The 13,384-nt window shown below is 32.4% G+C and overlaps 1 protein-coding gene across 1 annotated transcript in view; it reads left to right on the top strand.

Moving 5' to 3' along the window:
• The window catches only part of LOC150082629 (docking protein 6-like), a 96,810-nt gene that overhangs the window by 65,651 nt on the left and 17,775 nt on the right, over positions 1-13,384 (top strand). Inside the window, exons 4-5 of the mRNA XM_090377551.1 lie at positions 787-903; positions 3,098-3,287. Of these exons, the coding sequence (XP_090233677.1) occupies positions 787-903; positions 3,098-3,287 (307 nt within the window). The remainder of the gene's footprint in view (positions 1-786; positions 904-3,097; positions 3,288-13,384) is intronic.

Genomic DNA, 13,384 nt, shown 5'->3' with positions numbered 1-13,384 from the left:
AACTTTTAAGTGGGAGTGTATTATATCTGTAAATTGCATATGTTTTGTGGTCATTTTGCTGGATAAAAACCTGAATTTCCAGGAGAAAAATTTTTTTTTACATTATTGATGGAATTCAAATTGAGTCTTTTCCACCCAGTGTTGGGAGGATGGTGATTGTGTGCTACCAGCGAATTAGCACAATACATTGCAGATAGCACAGCTGGGCTACCTGCGGGGCAGCACATTCTCTCTGTAATGGCATGTGTTCTCAGTCATTTTCTTGTTTGCTGAATGAAAAATATGAACTTCCAGTAGAATAAACTATGGAACCCTCATCTGAGACTAACTCAGCCACAGTATGAAAAAACTATAAAAATTCCACTCATCTTGACAAGATTTAAGCCTTCTTCATATGGTGTTGAAGAACAATAATTTAACTGTGGTGATAACTGGAGGGTACATCATTTCATGGTTGTGTTCCTTCCTTCTTTGGGAGGTGGTAGGAAAATATCCTTCCCTAATCTTTGAATTATTATAGCATACAGTTAGTAGATAATCTTGGCTGATGGTAATTCCTTCAAGGTATATTGAAGTAAATATTGAGTTATTAAAATAAACAACAATGGGCTCATGCTAGATTTAATGTAATAATAAGTAATCACGTCTCTATTTATTCTTATTGTCATTCTAGTAGTAATAACACCAATAAGTGGGTAATTTCCCACTTGCTGAAAAAATGTTTATTTAAAAAGGATAAAAAAATTTTCATTTAATTACTTAATTTTTATTATTGATATTTTTCAGATCTGGAAGCTGATACATGGGTAAAGCTTCTTGTACAAGAATGTCTTATGCCTCATCCTGGTTTGTCCTCTGGAGAACCAGATATTCTGAGCCCTGGTATCCGGAAAGAGCTACAAGGTAACTGTTCAGTGATTTCAGAAATGGTTTTTAAAAATTTAGAAAAATGTCCAATCATTTGTTAAAAAACAGTTTCATTAATTTTGAATTACCCAGTACTTTGCATCTTTTATTTCAGTGATCTGAAATCAAAATATAAATGCTATCTCTGCAACCATGGCTTGGAGTGAATGGATAGACTGTAATGCTGTGACCAAGTAAATAAGTGCACACTTCATTACATTTTACCATGGCATAAATTGCTACTGTTAGTCTCTTGAGAATAATCAAAATGAACCAATTGTTAGAATGGAATGACAGCACTGAGTATAATTAAGTAATGATGGTTTTGATATAAAACTAATTTACTTCTACAAATACGTAAATCTTATGTGGTTTCCCATTTATAATATCTAAACAGGTTACCCCTTATAAAAAGTCCTATTGTTTTATACACTAAAAATAGTTAGGGATATTGTGATAACAAAAATTACAGTAACATTGATAATTCTGAATTTATAGAAATATTTACTGTGACAAATGATAAAAATAAAAAAATAAAATAAATTTCTGTTTATACCTCAATGGCCAAGGTGAACACAGTTTACATTTCATTATAATGCAACCAGTTTGCAAAATTGTTCTGTAGTGAAAACATGCCTTTTCTGCACTGTCACTCTTTTAATCAACTGGAAAATATCACCGAATGATTTAACGTTTAAAAATGATTTAAACGTTTAAAAATTATGACATTTTGTTGACAAGTGCATTCTTAAACAAGATTTTCCTCCACATCTGTAGCTTTGAGAACTGCTGGTAGACTGCAGGCTTGTAAAATACAGTGGGATATGGCATAGGTGCTTGGAATGTTACAAAACATAATCAAAATGAACTCAATCCAAAAAACTGGAACAGGTTGAATGTCAAGGTTGGCCACGATCAAAAAGGGTGGGGTGTAATATTATTTTTGGCACATACATAGTGTGTCAGCATTCAAAAAGTTTGAAAAGCACTGATATAGTAAATCATTGATTGTCAAACAATTTGTGGTATGCCTTATCCAACTGACTATGAAATCAGCTGGACATTAGATATAAACTATAGCAAATTTAAAGAATACAAACTATGACAATGTTTTATTGCATCATTAGAGAGTTTAAGTTTTAAAATACAGCCACTCCTCGACTTACGTAAGGGTTGCGTTCCGTGGAATTTTAGGCCAGTTGAATTTTACGTTTCAGAATTTCTCTAAATGCTTATGCAGCACTATAGCACCTGAATGCTGTTTTTAATCACTGTTGATCTTAAATGCATTGATCCTTTAACATGTTCTTTTATACATGCACTGTCCTTTAAAATAGTATTCACTGTTGAAGCTGTGAGACCTAATTCCCATACAATAGGTGACAAACTTTGTCCTGCTTCATACTTAATCATTTTCATCTTCATTTCTAAATCAGTTTTGTTTCACTTCCTAGCACTACCACCACTTGCACTTTCCTTTGATCGCTTTCCCTTCATTATTGTAATAAGTACACAGGAATAAAAAGTACACGACAATGACTGACACGGGGTTAAAACAGATGAATTACAATATAAACACAATGAATGTTGTGCATACTTTTTTTAAGGCACTTGGCTTATGGAGTTACACCATCTATATATTTTTGCTGTCCTAGTCAGGTCCTCCATTTATTTCCTATGGGATGCAATGCAAAATGTTTCCATGAATTTTTTTAATTTTGCATCGGTCGGCAAAAATTTACATATGTTAGGGAGTGGCTATATTTTTAACATATTGTGTGGAGTTACAGTGATTTGAAAACAACCGCATATGGAATTCTGTATATTCACTTGTTGCCATTGAGCCTCACATTTACAATTCAGATAAGTGGTGTACTGTATTTTGTCAGTTGTGAACATTGCAGCTCATTTAAATACTACTGTTGCTAGAATTTTTCACAAAAGTTTCCGAGAATGTGTGTGGGCTGATGGGAAAAATTGTGAATGATGAGAGTTGTCTTTTTTTTTTTTTTTTTTTTCATTTTTCCATGATAAAAAATATTTAATGCTTATTTTTTCTTTTAATTTTTATGAAGTTTAACAAGTTTATATATTTTATATAAATTTATTTGTTTCCACAATTTTATTTATGAATAAATTTCATGATATATCAGAAAAAGATATTAACACATTTTTTTTTTATTTTGATCAGAACAATTCCATGTGTCTTTGTTACCAACATCTAAATTGGATATTTCTGGAGAATGTTTATTACAAGTCACCCATGAGAATATCTATATCTGGGATGTGAATAACCCAAGATTGAAACTTGCAGAATGGCCTCTTACTGCTCTTCGAAGATATGGCAGTGACTCAATTAAGTTCACCTTTGAAGCTGGAAGGTAATTTTGTTAATCGACTAAATTAATCAAGTTAGTTAAATTAAAACAACTTGCCTTTTGATGTAAGCTTTAAATATGGGTGGTAAAAAAGAGTTGATATAGAATAAGAAAAGAACTAATTTACTGCATAGTCAAAGGATTCATCCCAAATTTATGTTTCTCATAGAACAACAATGTAGTAATTAGCTCCTTAGTACTTTTATATTAGTCCCTTTTTATTTTTTTACCAAACAGCTTGCATCAGGAATTTTCAAACTTTGCAATACTATGATCCCTTAAAATGAGAAATGGATTTGTGCAACTGCTCCTCTTCATGAATAAAATTAATGATTTCATTTGATTTAGAGCCTAGGCATGAAAGAAATATACTATTTACTTTTAATAATTGAATTTTAATCTATATATCAAATAAAACAGTGATAGAATTTTCATTTATAAAGTGAAACTGCTTTGTTGTAAAGGAACAAAAAAGAATAAAATTTAAAACCCCAGGCAAAATTTTAAACTATTTTTTAAAAATTAAACTTTAAATTTTTAAAAATATATTTCTAAAAATTGCGATAATAAGTTGTTTACAATCCCCTGGGGGAGGGTGCACCCCAGTTTAAGAACCCTTGGCTTACATTAAAAAAGTTATTAAGCTTGTTTTTTTTTTTTTTTTGTTAGTTGTTGGCGCATCGGCTTTTGTGGCCATAATACACCTCCTGAAGTTTTTGCATTTTACTCTGATCCAAGCCCGAGGCAGGATTCGAACCCGTGACCTTTGGCTAACCAGGTGAGTAAAGTGCCAGGCAGGCACTTTACTCACCTGGTTAGCCCGGTTGGCTCAAGCTTGTTTAATTACATACCAATATCATAATTTCTGTATGTAGCCAACTACTTAAGTAGTTATGGGTTAACAGGGGCGTGCCAAGAGTGTTTGCTGCCTGGGTACGAGAAATAATTTGCCGCCCTATAGGCCTTTTACATCAACTGTTTTCTTGTCAGTCACTGAAAAGTTAATGAAGACGAGTTCGATTCGTATGTACTTGTCTTATTTTGAAAACTAAAGGCATAATATGTTATGGGTTGAAATTAACTATATAATATTGGTGTAAATACACCATAGTTTACCCATAAATTTAACTACATGTAGTTAAATTTATAAACTCTTTATATAAAGTTTTATAATTATATTTTAATGAAAGTTACAGAAAGAAAATAATTGCATAACATAAAACAAATGGTTTTTCTTTCCATGTTTATCAGAAATACGAGACCAAAAAAGAATAACAAAAATAAAAATTACAGACAGATTTAAAAAGTAACTTGCATTAACTGCAGACAACAAAACTTTTTTCAGAAATATCAACACAAAAAATAAAAGAAATGCAATGTCTATCACAACAAAGAAAAATATATACCTATAGTAAACTATATTAACAATAACGATTGCATTACCTATATTTCATTACGTAAAATCAATTTTCCTTGCTTTTTTTGTTGCAAACTCATTAATAATGTCAGATATATCTAATTTGGAAACAATTGTATTTTCAATACCAGTAATGCTTAATTTCGAAAGCCTGTCTTATTTCATAGTTGATCGTAAATGATTTTTAATAATCATAAGTACAGGTAGTTCTGGACTTCGTGAGTTAATTCGTTCCTAGCACGCATTCATAAAGCAAAAACTCATAAAGTGGGAATTTATTTTCCATAGACATAATGTTAAAAATAGGGGTTACATTATCAACAATGAAATTAGTTAGCTAATTAATTAATGTTTAAAAATTATTGATTTATCCAAAGAAATGAAAACGTAGCTTGTAAAATCAAGCAAATTATAATAATAGAGAAATTATTTATGACTTACAAATGTTAAAGAATGTTTATTCTTCACCATCATTGTCGACTAAATACACACTCATTGATCACTCATTATTGGCTTGGCACTCATTGGTTTGTTGCCCAAGTCATCTTCTTCAGAAATGCTTCAAGAGGTATTTATTTCCAAGTTAATCTTCTCTTTTCTTTATAAATTTCAATAGAATGCATAAGCATTTTTTAACAGAACGCACAAATTGCAACTAACATGATTTGTGCAGAGTAACAAGTTTACGAAGCTTAAAAAAAAAAAAGAAAACGAATGAAGAGAAGATTCTGATAATTTATTTATGTTTTTTATACGATTGAAGATTTCAGTAAAGGGGAAACATTTCACCATAATAACGTAAAAAACCACACAATTCCAGCTATGGGTATTTTCGCAAATGCAATAACATCAAGTTTACTACCTGTTTATAATTACTTGCAGTAACAGAAAAGCCCAATAAACTGGAAAGTGCAAATTGTTTTACTGTTTTATGGTCATGACCTCCAGAAATGTGCTTTAGAAAAATATCACAAAGCCATTCAAAATTGGTTCTTATAACAGAACATATGATAATGATGAAAGTGTAGTGCATTTGAATGATTTTAATTGGTGACTAATATAAATTAAATTATAAAAACGAGAGTTATATAGTGCAATTTTCAACTTCTGAGGTCATGGAACGAATTACCAAAAAACGTGTTATTGGGTTCACATTACGATATTTTCACGATACAATAGTGTCTCTTGAATGGATTAATATCATAAAGCGAGGTACACTGTATTGTATAGCTAGGCACGTGGTTTGAAATGCAATATCTATGAATTTTTATCATTCATTTTTTGCAATTAATGTTCATATTTTCGATTTTGTTGATACTTGATACTTGAAAAAAAAAAATAAATAAAATAACTGTAAACCTGGGAACTCGTAAAGTGGTAACTACCTTTATTGAAAAAGATCTCTCTCTCCTGATGCAACTGTAACTGGCATCATTAAGAATATGCTTAAAGCTACAGTAAGGTTTGGCAATAAACTGACCATGTCATTTGAAAAAATGTATTCTAAAATTTTGCCAAGGCATTCATTTTAGATATAATATAAGTTAAAAGAATATCTATTTCATCACACAATTCCAAAGCATTTATGTCAGATTCCTGTTGTGCACTGTCTGATAATTTAATTTGTAAATCCATACAATATTTAAATTTCGTATCTCTTTCATGTGATTTTAATGAACAAATGTCATCTAAAAATTGAAAATTTTCATTATGCATATACATAAGTTCAAATCTTTCCTTAATTCTGGAGATTGCTGTATCCAAAATAGTAAAATAAAAATTGACTTTATAATGACATTCCGGCGATAAAATACTTTCATCTTCCACATTTTCATACAGAAACAATCTCTTTTTCTTAACAGTCAAATTATTTCAACATCTGGAAAAGATATCTCACAGTCTATTTCTTCAGCAATTTTCTTAGCTTCCTCTAACATGTTTTTGAAGCCATCATCAGTTCTACACTCTTTGAAATAGTCATTTACTTGTTTTAACATTTCTATTATTGTCGGTATGACTTGATCAGACTTGCTCCTGATTTGAGTACATGGTCAGAATGGAAAACCACCAGATTCTGTCAGTACCTTGTGATGAAGGAAATCACCTGCAGGAGATAAGACATTCCGGTTAATAACTCGGGAACCAAGCATTTCCAGAACTATGTTGATATAAAATATTTTTATTGTCTATACAGGGTGATTCACTACCAGTGCGACAAACTTGCAGGAGGTGTAGGGGGCACAAAGACGAATCGCAATCACATAGCATTGCAGGGTCCGAAATGCCTTCGTCATGAGGTAGAGGACGTTGAACGGGAGGTCGCGTGAACAGTGATCCCACTGGAAGTCAGCATTTGCGAACCGGTTCCCGAGGCAGTAAGATGGACGAGTATTCAAACGTTGAACTGGCCGACATGCACCTCGCATATGGAGCTGCGGACTGTAATGGGCGCGCCGCTCTGCGCTTGTACCAGGAACGTTTCCTGCACAGGCGTGCTCGTCATCATACGATTTTAGCACGTGTGCACAGAAGGTTTGTGAGACTGGTTGTTTCACGAGAGGTACCATGAATCGAGAGCGAACAACGAGGACGCCAGACAGTGAGGAGAATGTCCTACATCTTGCAGAAGGCAATCCGAGTACGAGTACTCGAGCGATAGGCCAACGATTGGGTATTTCCCAATCCACTGTATGGAGGATACTGTCAACAAACCAAATGAGTTCATACCATCTGCAACGCGTCCAATCATTGGAACCTACGGATTATCCACTCTGGAGGACTTTTGCTACTTGGTTTCTTCAACAGAAACGGTTCGCAAATGCTGACTTCCAGCGGGATCGCTGTTCACGCTACCTCCCGTTCAACGTCCTCTACTGCATGACGAAGGCATTTCGGACCCTGCAATGCTATGTGATTCCGATTCGTCTTTGTGCCCCCTACACCTCCTGAAAGTTTGTCACACTGGTAGTGAATCACCCTGTATATGAGGAACTCATTCCTGAAGTTATGCCGTGTATTTTTGAGACACCCTGTTCGTTGCATCCAAATTGTACTTGAGTGCTTTTATTGCATCAATCCTGCTTTCCCACCTGGTCTCACATACCGGTTTAACGGTTAATGTGGGGCACTCTTCTATCAAAATTTTCCACCAATATGTAGATGCCGAAAAGAATATGTATACAGTAAACCCCCGCTATTCACGGTATCTGTATTCGCGATCGCTGATTTAATATAAAATGAAACCGAAAAAAATGTGAAATTTAAAGTGCCATGAATATTTTAGAAAATATTCACGGGCGTGGGTAAAATTATCTTTCCCGGTCAAAACAGCGCTCAGTGGTTGGGGGGAGAGGGGTGACAAAATCGCGAGCGTGGATGTTTCTCGCTAATCCTTGTTTAGTATGTGTTATGCGCTTGTCGTGGAAGGTTTCGTCGTTTGCTTTTAATTTATATGCTTATAAATTGAATAAATTTATCAATTTATAAATTGATATGCTTACAAAAGTGATAAATCTACCGTTTTGCAGTGTAAAACACACTTTTTCGCGTGTATTAACGGAAGAAAGTGACTTTATTGTGGACAAGTTCTTTCTAACCCCTACAAAAATATGGCTACGAATAACAAGGGAAATGTGAAAAGATCAAAGAAGGTGATGACGTTAGCCAATAAAATTGAGTTATTAGACAAAATTTCTAATAGTGAAAGTGTCTCCTCAGTGGCAAAACATTATAAAATCAGAGTCAACGGTACTATCAATCAAGAAATCGGAAGAAAAAATCCGCCATAGTGTCCGTGAAAACTAATTGTTTCAAAAATTTGCTCTGTAACTCGTGATGTTAAATTAGAAAAAAAATGGAAAAAGCTTTAAATCTGTGGATAGAAGACCGAACTCAAAATAAAATTCCGTTAAGTTCACCCATCATTCATGAAAAGGCAAAACTCCTTTATCAACACTTTAGAAAAACTGGTGATAACACTGGCGGGATAAGTTTTAGCTAGCAAACGCGCTGGTTTGAAAGATTTGTTTGAAATTTCTAATTACATTTAATATTAAATTGTTTCTTATTTTCATTTCGATGCCATCTGCTTGCATTTCACTATGTGCTGTCTATGTACATAGTCATATTATGAAGGTACATATAATACATACAAAATTTTAGACTAGTTTTTCTTATATATTTCATACTTTGTAAAGGAACCCCTTTATTACTGTGAGAGCCATAATAACTCAGTATTCGCGTTTTCGGTATTTGCGACATTTCTCAGGAACGTAACGTTTACTGTATTTCCTGAACAATTTTCTAAAAAAATTTTCAATTTCTAGAGAAGCTTTTGCAGCATCATTATTACTAAATTTAAACTATGCACTGCACATGGCACATAAAATGCTCTCAGGTTGATATCTAAAAATTGTTTCTGAAGGCCACTATTTTTACCCTTCATGTTTAGCCCCATTATCGTAGGATTGGCCACGCGTGTCATTAACATTAATGTTTTTTTGCTTTAAAAAATTAAGTACAAAATTAGTAAGACCCTCACCTGTTGTATCTGAAATTGAACAAAAGCCTAATAAATGTTCTTTTACTTCAATTTTTTTTGCTTCATTATTTAAGTTAACAAATCTTACAATTATTGTTATTTGTTCTTCGTGATTAGCATCTGGCATACAATTTAATATAATCGAATAATATTTACTTTGTTTTAACATATCTAAAATAGTATTTTTCACTTTCTGATCAATGACAGATATTATATCGTTCTGAACTTTATCTCCTAGATAACGAGGCATTTTTTCACTATCGTTTTGAATGCGTGTTAAATGTTCCGCCATAATGCTGTCAAACTGTTCAAATGTTTCTGTTAATTTTAGAAAATTTCCGTTTCTTTCCTCATACAATTTATTATTATGGCCTCTTAAAGCTAAATTTTGCCCTGCCAAAAATTGAATTGCATAAAGAATTCTTTCTATTACTGCTTTCCATCTCTGTTTTTCCAATTTTATCAAATTCTCACTGAATGCATAAATTGTGTTTTCATGTTTAATAGATTTTTTGAGATCAATCCATGATTTAAAACTGTCAATGTGTGCCTTAATTTTTTTTTGTGTCTATCTAAAGCTCTCGATAAATGTTGCCAATCAAAAAACCAATATCGTCGTTAAAACCTATAGTTGTATTATGAAAGTTTTTAACAAAATCAGAATACAGAATTTTTTGACTTTGAATATAATAATCAGCTTCTAAGAATTTTTTCCCCATTACTTAATTGTTTATAATAATATTCTGTAGAAAATGACCTATTCTTATCATCTAAAGGAAAGTTATAATGTTGAACTTGTTCTAGATCGAGTTCTATTAAAAACATTCTAATACTGTTCATTAACAATTTTGGCCCTAACCCTGGATCGTGCATATCATTTTCGAAACATTTACTGGTCAAATCTGGAGTATCACCGATAGACGTTCCTTCGTACATTCAATTTTTGATGAAATTTCTTCAATAGGTGGTTGATTTTCTAAAAAGCAATCTTTTGCAGATTTTTGTTTGTTTGTTATTTGGTTTTTAGGAGCATTAGCAACTAAGGCCATATTGCTCCAGGAATATGCGGTAGTCATTCCCTGACCTTTCTGCATCCTCTGTATTTGGTGGTCACGGGCTCAAACCCCAGTCTAATCAAGAAGTGAGTGCTACGCACTGCTGCTCCTGCTCCTGCCCACCTGGCTACGGAGGCGCCATCTTTTATGGAATTTTGAGTGATGTTTTGTTCTTTGCTGATTTTGTCACCACAGAAAGTGATTCTCCAGTTTTTTTGACTTTTTGCAGATGTTGGTTCAAAAAATCATGAAATTGAAGTAGTAACTTTTTTTATACTCTCCTCTTTTTCTAATTTTCTTTTTCGGTAGGCTGTGCTGGAAAGTTTATTTTTTCTGTCAGCCATCTAAAGAGAATGATTCAACAAATTGTTATTTAAATAAAATTATAATTATAAATCATCAAAAATTATTTAATTTCTATCCAACATTATTAAAAATTTTATTTTAATTTTCTCCTCCATTACTTAAGTGACTTAAAATAATAATTAACAATTATTATATTAAGTCACTTATTATTAATTTTAAAAAAATCTTATTTTTTGTTGAGATTTGTAATATAAGAATTATATAATTTAATGGCCTTTAGCGTCGGCACCCCTAAATATTCAGCACCCGGATGTGATGCACCCTTTGCACCCCTGGTCGGCACATCCCTGCGAGTTGGCATCATTTAAATATACCTCATATTGTAAATACCTTCACAACGAGTTACCATGATATTGCACTACCTTGAATAAGTAACGCTTCACCAACAAGTATCACTTCAGGTGAAGCATTACTTATTCAAGGTAGTGCAATATCATGGTAACTCGTTGTGAAGGTATTCACAATATAAGATATACTTAAATGATGCCAATTCGTAACTACTAGTTTGCTATGTACAGAAATAATGCTGTTGCACTAAATTGTACGTAAGTTAACTTGTTTTGTAACCTGAGGCTCTAGCCCTAAATTATGCTTGTTTAATTAATAAAGGTTCATTTAATTAATTTATTAATTTAATTAATTAATATTTTATTTGTCTGAGAACATTATTACAGAAGTGAAGCTATACTTGCATCTCAGTACATGTAGCAGAACTTTTATCGGCACATATCAAGAGACTTGTATAAATGACAAGGTGTATTTGGTGTTTTACATTTATACATACAAATCTCTGAATAAAACAAAAAAATACATGAGCTAGACAGATGTCATAAGATGAGGAAATTTTCATATTTATGTACATTACTTCTGGTAAAATCACATAAAAGAAAAAAAAATCGTTACTTTTAACATCCCAAACATTGCTTTTTTTTTCTAATTAGTTCTGTTAATAATGATGCTTTTTCTTTTGCCCATTCTATCACTTTAATGAAAAAACAAATGTAAATCCACCCTTGTATGACAATTACGAAAACACAAAGCAAAACATAAATATGGGCAAATTCCATTCTGTTCTGAAAAATGCTGATTAAGTGTAGAATCGCTAAATGACCCAGTCATACGAATTTTAAGTATATAGTAAAATTTCCATATATAAAACATATCTAAAAATGTCTTTTGTGAGAGGCATCTCGTACAATTTGTATGAGGTGATATATTATGATTTGTCAGTTAAGTATCCAAATGTAAATGTAACTTAATTAATAAAGCAAACTTGAAAAACAAAAGAAAATGAATAAACACACACTGAAAGCAGATTTTAATGAAGTTTACTAATTAAACATCCCAAAAAAGTCTTACTTCACATTAAATCTTTTTTTTTTATCATGTTTTGGGCCCATAAAATCCAATATTTAAAAATAATTAATATAATGTTATAAAGGTTAAAAAAATTATTACATCTTAATAATTAATTTATTATATATGAGATTTTCTCTAGTTATCTCTTCAGACGTCATGATTTAATTTAGATGAAGTGCATTAGAATAAGAGAGACTATAATTTACATAAAAAAGATGTGATTTTAATAACACAAGGTAACTAATCCTGCACTAAGGAGAGCACCGGAAAATATGGAATCGAAATATTTTTAAAGGTTTGGCATAAATTTCAAGAAATGTTCTTTTCATTGCCAATAGAAAAATACAAAAGTGAACATTCCATATGGCTGAGTATTAAATAATTGATAAATACACAAAGAATCAGTTCATGTGCAATCACCATCCATGTCATGGAAATAGCATGGATGGTGGTCACATAAAGGAAGAAGTGATGATTTGCTTTTTGAGCTTTGCTGCAGTACGGACAGATCTGTATTAAAGAGTCACGGTGTTTTCTTAATTGCATCATCCTGTCTGCCACAGGTAGAGGCTCAGACCGCAAGATTACATGATCAGAAACTGTGGCCTGTTTCTTACCTGTGATGGTGGGAACTATGTTTTATTTTCATTCTAGTTTGGAGATGGACTATTATTGGCTACAAATCTGTTTCAATTTTTAGCATCTTCTACTTAAAGATTTGGAGATAGTGTCTGTTGAATGTGATATCTGGATGGTATCTTATTCTACAATGACAAATAACAGTGACAGAATTTAAGTGAAAATATAAATTTTTCCTCAATTCCACTGAACTTTTCAACAATGACATCTGTATGTTTCTAACGATAAAATATTTTCTCTTATTTTCCAAACCATTCTGACACTTTTTCATCCAAAGCTTTCGAACAACAGATGCTGGAGAAAAGGGTCATTTTTAATGGAAGAACAAATTCATTTCTGCCATGAACTCTGGCTTTATGTGCACTTGTAGAGTTTGCAGTAGGAATATCTAGTTTTCAGGCAGTGGGTAGGGAATCATTTTCCAACAGATTTTTATAAGTGACAGTAGCACTCACTTGTACAGAAAAATTGTCATTTGATAATGCCTCATGAAATCTTGTTGATTACAGGGGAATTCACTGTTCCCACTGTTGTGTTCCATCTCATAATGCAACATTGAAATTTTCTGAATCTTGCTGCACTGTAAAAAGTATACAGTGCTTTTATTCATTGCCAAATAAATTACACCCACCAAAAATTAATTTTTGTGGCATGCAGTTCTTCAACAAAGAATCCTTTTATTTCATGTGTGAATTGCAAACATTAACTATTGACCAAATTTTGA

Source organism: Mastigoproctus giganteus, chromosome 7 (genome assembly GCF_048544385.1).
Source record: "Mastigoproctus giganteus isolate SK-2022 chromosome 7, ASM4854438v1, whole genome shotgun sequence".
Classification (NCBI taxonomy): Eukaryota; Metazoa; Arthropoda; class Arachnida; order Uropygi; family Thelyphonidae; genus Mastigoproctus; species Mastigoproctus giganteus.
The sequence above is the reverse complement of the archived record's forward strand: the minus strand, read 5'-3'. Positions and strand labels throughout refer to the sequence as shown.